The sequence below is a fragment of the Python bivittatus genome, unplaced genomic scaffold, assembly GCF_059951505.1.
Source record: "Python bivittatus isolate LINGU-HERP-01145 unplaced genomic scaffold, Pbiv_v1 ctg000330_np1212, whole genome shotgun sequence".
Taxonomy (NCBI): Eukaryota; Metazoa; Chordata; class Lepidosauria; order Squamata; family Pythonidae; genus Python; species Python bivittatus.
In genome coordinates, this window is record NW_028277058.1 from 49,358,617 (window position 1) to 49,370,674 (window position 12,058).

General features: G+C 37.4%; 1 protein-coding gene across 5 annotated transcripts in view; it reads left to right on the forward strand.

Moving 5' to 3' along the window:
- Positions 1 to 12,058, forward strand: part of ERC1 (ELKS/RAB6-interacting/CAST family member 1) — a 163,660-nt gene that overhangs the window by 2,537 nt on the left and 149,065 nt on the right. For all 5 annotated transcript variants that reach the window (XM_088141236.1, XM_088141238.1, XM_088141237.1 and 2 more), the window contains one exon: positions 3,629 to 4,441. In XM_088141236.1, coding sequence (XP_087997362.1) covers positions 3,773 to 4,441 — 669 coding nt within the window. In that variant the 5' untranslated portion in view covers positions 3,629 to 3,772. The remainder of the gene's footprint in view (positions 1 to 3,628; positions 4,442 to 12,058) is intronic.

Here is a 12,058-nt window from a genome sequence, read left to right on the forward strand (position 1 = left end):
GGCCAGAAGTACCTTAAAAGTTATTTTTTGTAAGTATAAGAAAAATGTAATAGAACTGTACATACTTCAAAATTAAGATTAAAAAGAAAAGAGTAGCAACTTGAAATATTGTACCAAGCTCTGAGTCTGTATATCAGAAGTAGTAAGAATAAATAAAATTAAGGAAGCTATCTAGAACGCTGTTAAACACCAAAAAACAAATATTCAGTACCTTACTATGATGGAGGAGTTCTATCATATTTGTTTGCATATGTTTGCATGTATGTTTTGAAATACACTGAAGTGGAAGCCACTTCTTTCCTTAAATCATTCATTGATTTTCATGGATGACCAGGGGCTTAACTCAGGTGTTCTGCGCCTAAATCTAATAAATGTAAGAAGGAAGTTAGCTGTCTTTTCACTGCTTATGGTAGAAGTCATTATCTGAAATTACTTAATGGAAAGTGGATGGGTTTTGGTCCTCATTATATTGGATTATTGACAGTATCAGTGGCTCTGACAGGGATATAGTTTTTGCTGCATAATCAGAATTTTATACCAGTTGAATATTCTGTTGTCATAATGGTCCTTGTTTTAAATCTGCTTCTGATAACAGCTTACTTTTCTTTCAAAGGGAGGCTCAGAGGAAAATAGTCTTGCACATTTGCTTTTTCAGTACAGCAGCAAATGGTACATTTGTGTAGTATTATAAGCAACTTTTTTTAACCAGCCGTAGAATAGGTGATCCTAAGAAATCATACAAAAAATTGGGGAAGTCAGTATAGAATTGGGGGAGTCAGTGTAATGTAGTGTAATACTGGTGCTGCCACTGCAGAAGCTAGACGATCAAATGTCAAGCTTTTTTCTAAGGAGTCCTGCTAATTTCTGGACCTTGACCTGTGGGTTTTTTTTCTTGTTTCTTGCCTTATGGATTTCTATTTCTATTCATTGTGCATCCAACTATTGTATATCCATAGCTGAAATGAAGTAGTTTTGCAAGGTGTTGATGATCAGAGCCTGCATATGTATCAGAAGATGTATAAAGCCTAAATTCAGTTTTCTTTCTATTTTAATGGATATTTCAGCCCCACTTTCTGTAAGAAAAGTCAGTTCCAAAACACCATGCAATAAAAACAAATCATATGGGAAGTAAACAAAATGAGCATGATGGAATTGCTGTTTTCATTTGTAGAACCTCATAATTTCTAGTATCTTTTCAGTGGTGAGAGTATAGTTGCTAATGTTATAACTTCATGTCAGAATAAATGACACTGATGTGCCACATATTAAATATTTCTCTAGTAAGCTTTATATTAATATGTGTATCTCGTCTGTTTCTGCGTGGAAATAGGACCATTTACATATAGTTTGCCTCTTCCCTGCTTGCTTCGCTGTGTTTTTTCTCTGGCTCTTGCTTTGCATGGATGTGCTTTTAGGAATGCTCATCCATTACACAAAACAGGCTTGACTTTTCCACCCACAGCAATTCATTTTTAACTAGTGAGTGAGATGCAAAACTGCCTCTGTGACAACTCTAGTTTGACTGTGCCTTGACAAACTGTATAATTAAGTATTTTTGTACAGATTGTGAGAGCAAACAAATGCCAGCTCCAGAGACTTTGTGTCTGTTTTCCAGTATTGAGTTCAAGCATGTACCCATATCTAATGATATGATACATGCAGCTTATCCAAAGCGGAAGGAAAAAGGGATCTAGATGTAATTGAGAAGGACACATGGGCTATTTGAGTAATGACAGCAATCCTAATTGCATTGTGTGATGCATCATAACTTGAGAATGAGACAATTTAATAATACTGAGAGTTAGTTCAATAGTCTTAGACATTATTTTAGTGATATTCTGTTTTACATAAAAAAAACTATGACAGTTGAAAGGGTAATGATTACACTCATGTAATCATGTACAGAATCTGCTCTGTTCTACACAATTGAGGAATCTTCAGATCTTCATTCCTACTGTATGCGCAGCCATCCACTGATACTGTTACACTTTGATCATCTGCATGAAACAGACTAATACAGTGGTACCTCGGATATGAACTTAATCCGTTCCATGACTCTGGTTGCAACTCGAGTTGGTCTCAAGTCGAGGTAAAGTTTCCCATAGGGTTCAGTGTAAATCCGGTTAATCCGTTCCGCCCTCCGAATTTGGTCGCAACTCGAGGTGAATTTCCCCATAGGGTTCAATGTAAATCCAGTTAATCCGTTCCGCCCTCCGCCCGAATTTGGTCACAACCCGAGGCAATTTTCTCTTCAGAGCCAGACTCCCGCCAAGCCTGCTCTGCATTTTCTTTGGAGCCATGCTAACACGCACACCAAAAACCTTTGCAAAACACCGCAAAACACACCACAAGCCTCGCCAAACATCTCTTTGCTACCGCGACCTCGCCCACAGGAAGCCGCAACCGCGTGGCAGCAGGGAAAATGGCCGTGGATCCGGTTCGTAAGTAGAGGCAAGTTCGTAACCCGAGGTAAAATTTCCCTGCCGAAGCTGGTCGTAACCCGAAATGTTCGTTAGTAGAGGCGTTCGTATCCCGAGGTACCACTGTACATAGAAATCATTTTCCTTATGCAAATTTTCTGCAAACGCATAGACGCAGCACACAGTTCTTTCCAGAATTTGATAATTGGAGAAGGTAGTGTTAAGATTAAGGCTTAATTTTAAGTGTTATTTCCAAGCCCGATGTCACATCTTTCTATATCTTGCCTGCCAAAATCTGCCAAAACCAATTTACCAAATTGTAATGAGTAATTGTAACCAGTATTTACCACTCCTCTCCCTTTCTGTATTCTCTTGCTTGTGCTCCAAATGTCCATTAGGGATATGCAAAACATTTACTGGTTCATTTTAATTACATTTTTTTTATATTGAAAAATCTGAAACAGTTACTTGATTGGTAGCTTTTTGTTGTACTAAAGTCATTGCTTTTTTGCCTTCACAATGATGCCATAAACTCTGTAATAGGTGGGGTTTAAACCGTGTTTTTTATCTGTTTGCAATTTTTTGATCCTATAGATGAAACAAGTCTTTTATTTATTGTTTCTAAACATTACTACCATATGTCACTCCTGAGTCTATTTTATACTATGGTGTCTGAAATATTTCTGTGGTGCTACTAGCATTGTTTCTGATAGATGCCAAGAGAACATATCTTGACTTTAATGATTAATGACAAAATTCTAAATTTCAGCATTCTGAAATCTGATGAATGACTCTTAAAAAAAATAGCACAAACATTTTTGTACCACAATTTTTAAAGGAGTGATCATTGTGTTTATGTTGCTGCTTTTATTTTATCATGATCTTCATATCTGAGCTATTTTATTTCTATATGTGTGTGCATAAGGAGTTAAATGATAAATGTCACAGTGCACAGGGATGAGAGATTAAGGCAAAGTGAAGAAAAGTTGATAAGCTTGTGAAAGAGTATGATATGATGCAGATTTTACAAATACGCTTGAGAGAGATTCAAAATAATTAAAAATATTAAATTTGCTTTACTAGGGTAAACAATACACTGTGTGTTTTAACTCATATAAGCCTATGGAAATTTAAAGAGTCTTGGACAATAACTGGCAGTGTGAGATGGTGTGAGAAATGGGATTTTGATATTTTTGTTTCTGTTGCAGATGATTGGCATCAGAAAACTATGACTTCAGGAACGAATGCTTGGACCTAATATAAAAGTAACTGGCCTTAAATTGATTAGGAACCATAGTAAGAAAACTTCAGAGAATCTCCATTCATAATCAAATTACATCAGAAATTCAACCATGTATGGAAGTGCTCGATCAGTTGGGAAAATTGAGCCAAGTAGCCAGAGCCCTGGGCGTTCACCAAGGCTGCCACGTTCACCAAGATTGGGCCATCGTCGAACCAACAGTACAGGGGGCAGCTCTGGAAGTAGTACTGGAGGTGGAAGTGGTAAAACACTTTCAATGGAAAATATCCAATCCTTAAATGCTGCCTATGCCACATCAGGCCCTATGTATCTAAGTGACCATGAGAATGTGGGTACAGACACACCTAAAAGCACCATGACTCTTGGCCGATCTGGGGGGCGTTTGCCTTATGGTGTTAGGATGACTGCTATGGGCAGCAGCCCCAACATTGCCAGTAGTGGGGTTGCCAGTGATACTATTGCATTTGGAGAACATCATCTTCCTCCTGTGAGTATGGCCTCTACAGTGCCTCATTCACTGCGCCAAGCTAGGGACAATACAATAATGGACTTGCAGACACAATTAAAGGAAGTGCTCCGGGAAAATGATCTATTGCGAAAGGATGTAGAAGTGAAAGAAAGCAAACTTAGCTCTTCCATGAACAGTATCAAGACATTCTGGAGTCCTGAGCTGAAGAAAGAAAGGGCCTTGAGGAAAGATGAAGCATCCAAAATCACTATTTGGAAAGAACAGTATCGAGTGGTTCAGGAAGAAAATCAGGTTAGTAAACTAAAGACTTCAGCAGAAAGAAAGGGTGTGTGTAAGAGTGGGGAAAATGCAATTGTGATACTAGATAAGTTTGAAATAATTCATTTCTGTGAGATTCCATTATGAATACAATCATCTTATCCAATCTCAGTGGTTTTAAATAGCACTGTATAACATGAAAAGATTCTGTCTCAGCTGTTTCTATATTACCTAGGTAAATGGCATTAGAGAACATTAAAGTAGGAGCAACTTCTCTCTTTCCCCAACAATCCATTGTCACAGCTCTACGTAGTATAAATATGTTCTCAGATTTCTTCAGGTCAAAATTCATTGCAATGAAAGGAATCACTGTAATTCATAGTATTAAATAATTATTAATTTCAAAATAAAATCAGTCAGCAGCACCTGATTTGAAAACTAATCAGTAAACACTTAGGTGTGAAAGTCTTGGTATTTTGAAAACTATTTTAATTTTGTTGCCTTTTTTTTGCCCCAAAGATACAGGTAGATATAATCATAGAAGAAATATTCATAGATAAATCCCTACCTCAGAACTCCTGCAGTGATAGAATACACTATAAAGCCGATCAATTAGGAAACAGTAAGAATAGCAAAAACAAATACATATGGTCCTTGTTTAACGACCACTTGTTTCAGTGACCATTCAAACTTACAACTGGTCCCCCTACATACAGCTGCCGCAGGATCACATGATCACAATTTGTGTCCTTCCCTGCTAGCTTCCAACAAGCAAAGTCAGTGTGAAAGCTGGCAGGAAGTCACAAGTCGTGGTCACATGAGGTCCTTGCTTAATGACTTGTGTGGTCCTTGTTTAACAATGGCAACCAGAACTGCCGTTGCTAAGCAGCATGGTCATGTGGTTTCTTGAGTTATGATCGTGTCACTTAATGATGGAGTTTCTGGTCCCAATTAGCATTGTTAAGCGAGGACTACCTGTAAAACTTGTCAGAAGCAGTTCCAGAAAAGTCAGCTATTTTAGCCATATAGATATTGTGGAGAAGAATATGGAATTATCATCATGTCTTTTTTGTGGGTTTCTTTACATTTTAAATTAAAATTTAAAATTGTGGGTTTCTTTAACTTTTAATTTCTTTAAATTAGACAGATCTTCATCTAACCCAGGAAGATAACACTTGTTCTTTTCAAGTTACTACTAAGGAGTATAACCTTTGACCTATTTGTAGTCCAATTTTTTGGAGTTACTTCATATGTTATTTACCAGGTGTTAAAATAAATCTCATGCTTACTGACTGGGTAGTTACCCAAAAATGTAGAAACGTTATGAATAAGAAATGCTTTGTAAAGCTGTAGGTTCATTAAAATATCTTTTTAAATTCTTTTCAGTATGACTTCTTAAGGATCAGTGGCAAACCAATAAACTAGGGTTTCATAGTCTGGTGTTGCTTTGAAAGCACTTAGGCATTTCCCTAGTACTCATGGCTGGTTGAGAAGCTGAATTAAATAAAGAAATATGTGTGAATGGAAGAAAGACTATGTTAGCTCATGCTTGTTTGTGTTTGTGATGTCAAAAAATGTTCAATCAGAATGGGGATTTTAAGAAAACCACCTCCAAATGAGATTGGGAAAGAGGAGCAAGAATACCTTGCTTCTTTGTATAAACCCCTGCATTATGTATACTCCTCCTGAGTGTTATATGCCTCCTGAGATTTGAACTGAACCTTCTGTGACAATTTTCAGAGGGTTCTGAAAACAGACTGTTTCTCTGAGTTTTTAATGGTTGAGAAAAAAGCGTTAGAACATTGGGATGCTGAGTTTAATATGGAGGAGTTTTTTAAGGGTTTATTTATGGTTTTTAGAATGTTGTTAACAGTTGAGAGTTTTCCTAATGGCCCCTCAAGAAGGTGAAGTGCAGGAGGGCAAGGCTTTCAGGCAATGTTTTTTGGCTGCAGCCCCCATATTATGGGATAGCCTTCATCTGGAGATTAGGTTGGAGTCCTCTCATTGTTGATCTTCAAGAAACTATTAAAAACAGCTGTTCCAGAAGGCCTCTGGGGAATGAATGTCACAACTGCACCTATTGTATTAGGGTAGCTACTTGCTTTCATTGGTTTTTAGGTTTTCATTATGTTTTTATGATGTAAACTGTCAGGAGTCATTTTTTGACTCTGGCAATATATAAACATGCATGCATGCATGAAAGAAATGTCCTTATACTTAAAAGAACAAAACATTTTTATTTAAAAACGCATGAAAACCTATGGCTTTTGTTTTGGTCACCCAAATAATTTTTAGCAGAAGAGTATGTAATGGCTTTTCTATATTCTATTCTGCACACCCTTTCTAATTATTCATTTAAAGCCCACTATAATTACAACTATAATGGTAGGCTTGTTGAACAATGGCCAAAAAAGAAGGGTATTATTTAAAAGCATAGTGAAGTATATAATGAGATGTGAAAGCTTGGTGTCCTAATTTGCCAGTTCATCTCTAATTGAATTGTTTTATACCATCTATACTGCTTGCAGCTGGTGATTTTTGCCCTTTATACTGAAGACCAAGGTAAATTTACTTTAAAGAAGTATCCCCACATAGACTTTCAGTTATGGTTTGTTTGGGGTTTTTTAGCTGAGTTCAAGCCACACTGGGACACTGATGGATGTAGTAGTGTAAAGGAGCCTTGAATAACTCAGTGCCCTAAAATGTATTGAATACAATTCCCATTGTTTCTAGTCAGTGTTGTCAGTGAACGTGTAAGATGTGAATTATGGAAGTTGTAATTCAACATACCTGGTTTGGAAACCTTAGTATAAAGGGTCAGCTTTTAAAGATGTTAGAAACATTAGATAAATTAGAAATTGAGTTTGCTCACTTTTAAGTTACTGTAGAAATAACAACTATTTTATATGGGACTGCATTATGATAAATGTGAAGTTCCTCATGTTTTTATACCTTATAAGAAATGAAAGGAAAACTGCCAGACAAACCCAGTTTCAGCTTCTGATACAAATGGCATGTTTGGTATGTTCAGAAAATAGGACCCATATTCAACACTCTTTTTGCATTAGAATTGTGTCTTTTTTAAAGTATTTGAATCACTACTTTCCAGTGCAAGAGCTCTACATAAACTTGTGCAATGTAATAGTGGTATTTATGTATCACTTTCCATAATATCATTTATAGCTATACTTTATCTCATAAAACTGTTTTCTAACTATCCAAGTCAGTGTTTCTCAACCTTAGCATGCTGGCTGGGGAATTCTGGGAGTTGAAGTCCACTCATCTTAAAGTTGCCAAGGTTGAGAAACACTGATCCAAGTGATAGAATGATATATGGCATTGCCCTATTCAAAACAAAATAAGTTATCTGACCACAATGAAGCCTTTATTTAGTGGACCTTGGTATACTGTACCCAACTTTACATGCAATAGACTAGATTTCTGCCATGATTTACATCATTTGCGTGATTATGTCATTATTGTAGTGATGCAATTACCCAAATTAATGCAAATGGGTTAAGTCACCACAATGACACACTGTCATACTTAACAATCATTTGTAAATTATAAATATTCCTTCTTCACAGCTTGTCCATTAAAATAATGCTTCTTTGTAGTTCACACAGATTTTTTTTTGCCAACTTTAGATCTCCCAAATTTACTACAGAATTCCATATTTAGCCCCAACATATTTGCTTTGGAATAAAGATAAGAAAAATGGTGCCCTCCAGATGCTTTAGGCTATAACTCATATGATCTCTGGCCATGAATTGAGTTTCATTTATGAGCCATCTATTATTTGTGTTTGCAAGCAGACCTTTTCCTCTCCTGAGCCCATAATGTAACAAAAACCCAGGTGGAATATATTAGAACATGCCTCCTTTCCTTGATTATATGTCATGTGCAGAGCACTTGGAGATAAACACATTCTGATTCTCCATTTGGTGTCTGTATAACAGTATGTGTTATCCACCTATGCAAGCCCCATCTTCAGAATCTTCTGTAGCTTGAGTAGATTCTTAATGAAACCATATCATCTGTTATGCATTCAGTACTTTTGGGTACAGTTCCTACTTATGTCAGGCTTCTTTGGTAGCAGCCTGGAATGGAAGCCCTCAGTCCCAAGAACAGTTTCTCAGAGCAATGATTAGGAAGCTTTATTAAGAGGAAGGTTAAAGTAACAATACATGAATTCTGGTGAGTTCTTAGTATAAAGCCAGACCTATATATAGGCCAATTATATCAGGAAGGTCCTGGTTCTTTTTCTTGTGTTCTTTCAAAGAAATGACTTACCACTTTTGTGAAGGGAAACAGCTGTATCTGCTGAATAATTGGAAATGGCTGCTAGACTTCATATCAGTCTGAGAACCAACTTTCCCACTTTTCCCTTCAGTTTCTTTGCTGAGAAAATCTTGCTTTTCTGAAATATATTATCTATCAATCTCAGTCTGCAACCTAATAGTATATGATGACAAAAATCTACAGGAAGGGACAGCTTAGTTTCCCTTGGAGAGGCAGTGTCTTACAACCTCGGACTTGCTATTCTACAAATGTGTGGGATGTAGTAAAAAGCTGTCCCAGCTGATTGTCAGTCTTGGTATTTGGTATGCCTGGACAAGGGCATAATGTTGATATTTGTATGCACTGACACTAAGTTCACTAGATACGTATGCCTAGCCGCTCTTCAAGACTTAGATTCCTCCTGCGGAAGAGGAATGGGTAGCAGCCTTTTCAAACCATTGGCCTACATACCAATTTGCACTGCACTGTCAAAGATACCTCATGCATCAGCAATTATGGTGTTGCTGAATGTTCAATTTGGCAGTGCTGATGCATCTGATCACCCTGGGTCACTTCCATTCCTTTCTTCTAAACACAAGAAAGCTAAAGAAAAGAAATACTCTGCAGGATGTCATTTGGAGACAACACTGTCAAAAACAATAACTGCCAGAACCATCCTCTGTATTAAATCTATCATGGCTTCTTACTCTTACACCACTGCCCACCCTTCTTTTCTTCCCAATTTGATAAATTGCTATGAGTCTTCCACCTTTCATTCTAGTGCAGCTCAGCTGGTTCATGAAATTTATTATCAAAGGGAAGGATTTGAGTTGCCCATTTTAAATGTGAGAAGTAAAGACATTAGAACATCTCACAGCAGCCATTCTGATCTTATAGTGCTTACTGAAGTTGCACCTCACAACAGAACTCACATAGCTCCAATTTCCCATTCCTACCATGTTTGTAAATTCAGAGTTCGTATGACATTCAAGCATTCCCCTCTCTGTCTTGGGATAAGTGTGGTTTTGTTCCTTCTATGCCAAGGGAATTTCACATGTTGGAACCTTGGTACTATCCAGCTTATCATGACTGATAACCACTGTACTATCAAGAATATTTGCCACCTGCCTCATCATCACTGGAAGTCCTTTTCCAAACTCTTGAGATATCTTAGAAGTGTTCTACACCAACTGAAGATGTACCCGGTGGCCGGAGACACTATCTCAGAAGACTCCACTTCCAATGGCATCAGCTCCTGTAGCTTTACCTAAATCTGTTTCCTCATATCGCTCAAGTATATCCTGTTTCATTAGTATGGCACCATCTCTACTATGTGGTGTGAACGTAGCAGACCCAAGGACAAACTGGATATTAAGATTCTAATCTAGTTAAAATGTGTCTCTGAGTCTTCTGCTGAGTTTAGCCAGAGAGTTGAATTAAGTTATAAAGTGTCAGAAGATTAGATGCAGGCAGTTTATTCCGTCTCCCCAGCATTAGGTCACCATGGATTTTACTCCCAGTATTTCATCCTCCAGTGATACCCAAATGCATAATTTTAGGTCCTGGAGTCTAATATGGGAAGAGCAACTGAAGTTTGAATATTATCCTGCAGAATATCTTTTTCAGAGAAACATTTAGATCATTTCATCTTTCTTGATTTCTCCATTTTACTGTTGAAGGCCATCATTTTCATATCAGGGTCGTATCATGCAGTCTGTTCACTGACTCCCAAGTTGTCATTAAATGCATGGTATAGTAGCAATACATTTGCAGCTTCAAGGACTACATATTTTCCCTTGTGTACAGTAGGTGATTAGTTTATGGTTGCCTGCTTCTACCCTAGTAGATGTACTCACACCTGAGCTACCTGCTGACGCTTTTAGAGTGCTTAGAAAAAGCTGTTCTTGGTACTCCCTCAATCCTTAACAACTTGTTGGTACATCTTAATACCTTACTACCAGTATTAGTAAAGCTTTTTTTTATCAGACAACAATACCTACCTCCAAAGCTGTGTCATTCTGCCATAGTACTATTGATTCCATGCACAACATACAGCTGCTCTTAGGATTCATAGCAGCGACCATAGTAATTACACCTCGTGCTGTACATTCAACTGATCCAACACTGGTTTCTTTGCATTTTCTCACCAAAGCAGCATGCAATGTGGACATGCTTGAATATTCCTTCAAGCCGTGCAAGCTCTACTGTGATGGAAGGAACCACCCAAACTGCTGGATGGCTGAATGTTCTCTACGGTTTCCTCACAACTCAGGGCTACTGGTTAGAGCACAGGCTGCATTTTCATGTCAGCTTTTTCAAAACTCAGTGCCTGTCAATCCTTCAAAGTAGGCCAGGTCAGAAAACAGACTCCTTAAGTTATAGATTACTGGAATTCTGTTGTTCCAGGATATAACAATAGAATCTTAAAAGCTTGACAGAGTTTCTCTCTGCCTGCTTGTATTCCAAAAGAAATCAAGATAGGGCAATCTTGAGTTTCTTTCTCATCCTTCCCCCACCCCCACACTTTTCAGGAGTACGGTGATGTTTAAATAATCGCTCTTCCATTCCTCCTTCAAGGATATCTCCTTCTTCTATGTGCTCTTCTTATCTTTGAACCAGTCTTGTAGGACAAAGTGATATAAATGGTATTGAACCATACAGCTACTTTCTGAAATATAAACAAATTGATTCCAGTCTCTGTTCCATTTGACTATCAGGCACATTCAATAAAAATCTCCCTGGTAACATTTTATTTCATGGTTACTATGACAGTTGGATATGCACAACCTTTTGAGAATGGATGATTCATCCCTTTGTTGCTGCCACTCTCTTTGGTTGATGGAACATCTAACACTAGATCAGTTTACTTTTACTGGTTATTAATCACATCTAACTAACAAATCCATTAAGAAAAGTGAGCAGGCATACCCTACATGATGTTTTTTTTTCCACTATTTTCATATATGTTTTGATACTCTTAATTGGTTCAAACTAGCGTATAGGAACATTAGAATTTGAAATTTTGAGATGCAGTCAGTTGTTATAATTTGTAGATATTTAAAAACAAATGTCACATCATTTGGCATATCCTCATTTTCTCTTTTGATTCTAGTTTAAAATCTCTGTTAGTCCCCCCCCCAAAGTAATTATTCCTAATACACCTAGCAAGCACTGTTTCCCTGTTTCAATTTGGGTGATACTGTAAAAACGTATGCTAATCTTGAATAAATGTGAAGCCTGGCTAAACTTCATAGTTATCTTGACTTGCAAATGAAATATTCAACAGCATTCTTGAATGAGCAAAGATCAAAAGTGGGTGGAGGGCTCAAGCAGGGCTTTATAAAGTTAAATACTAGATTGGCCATGGTC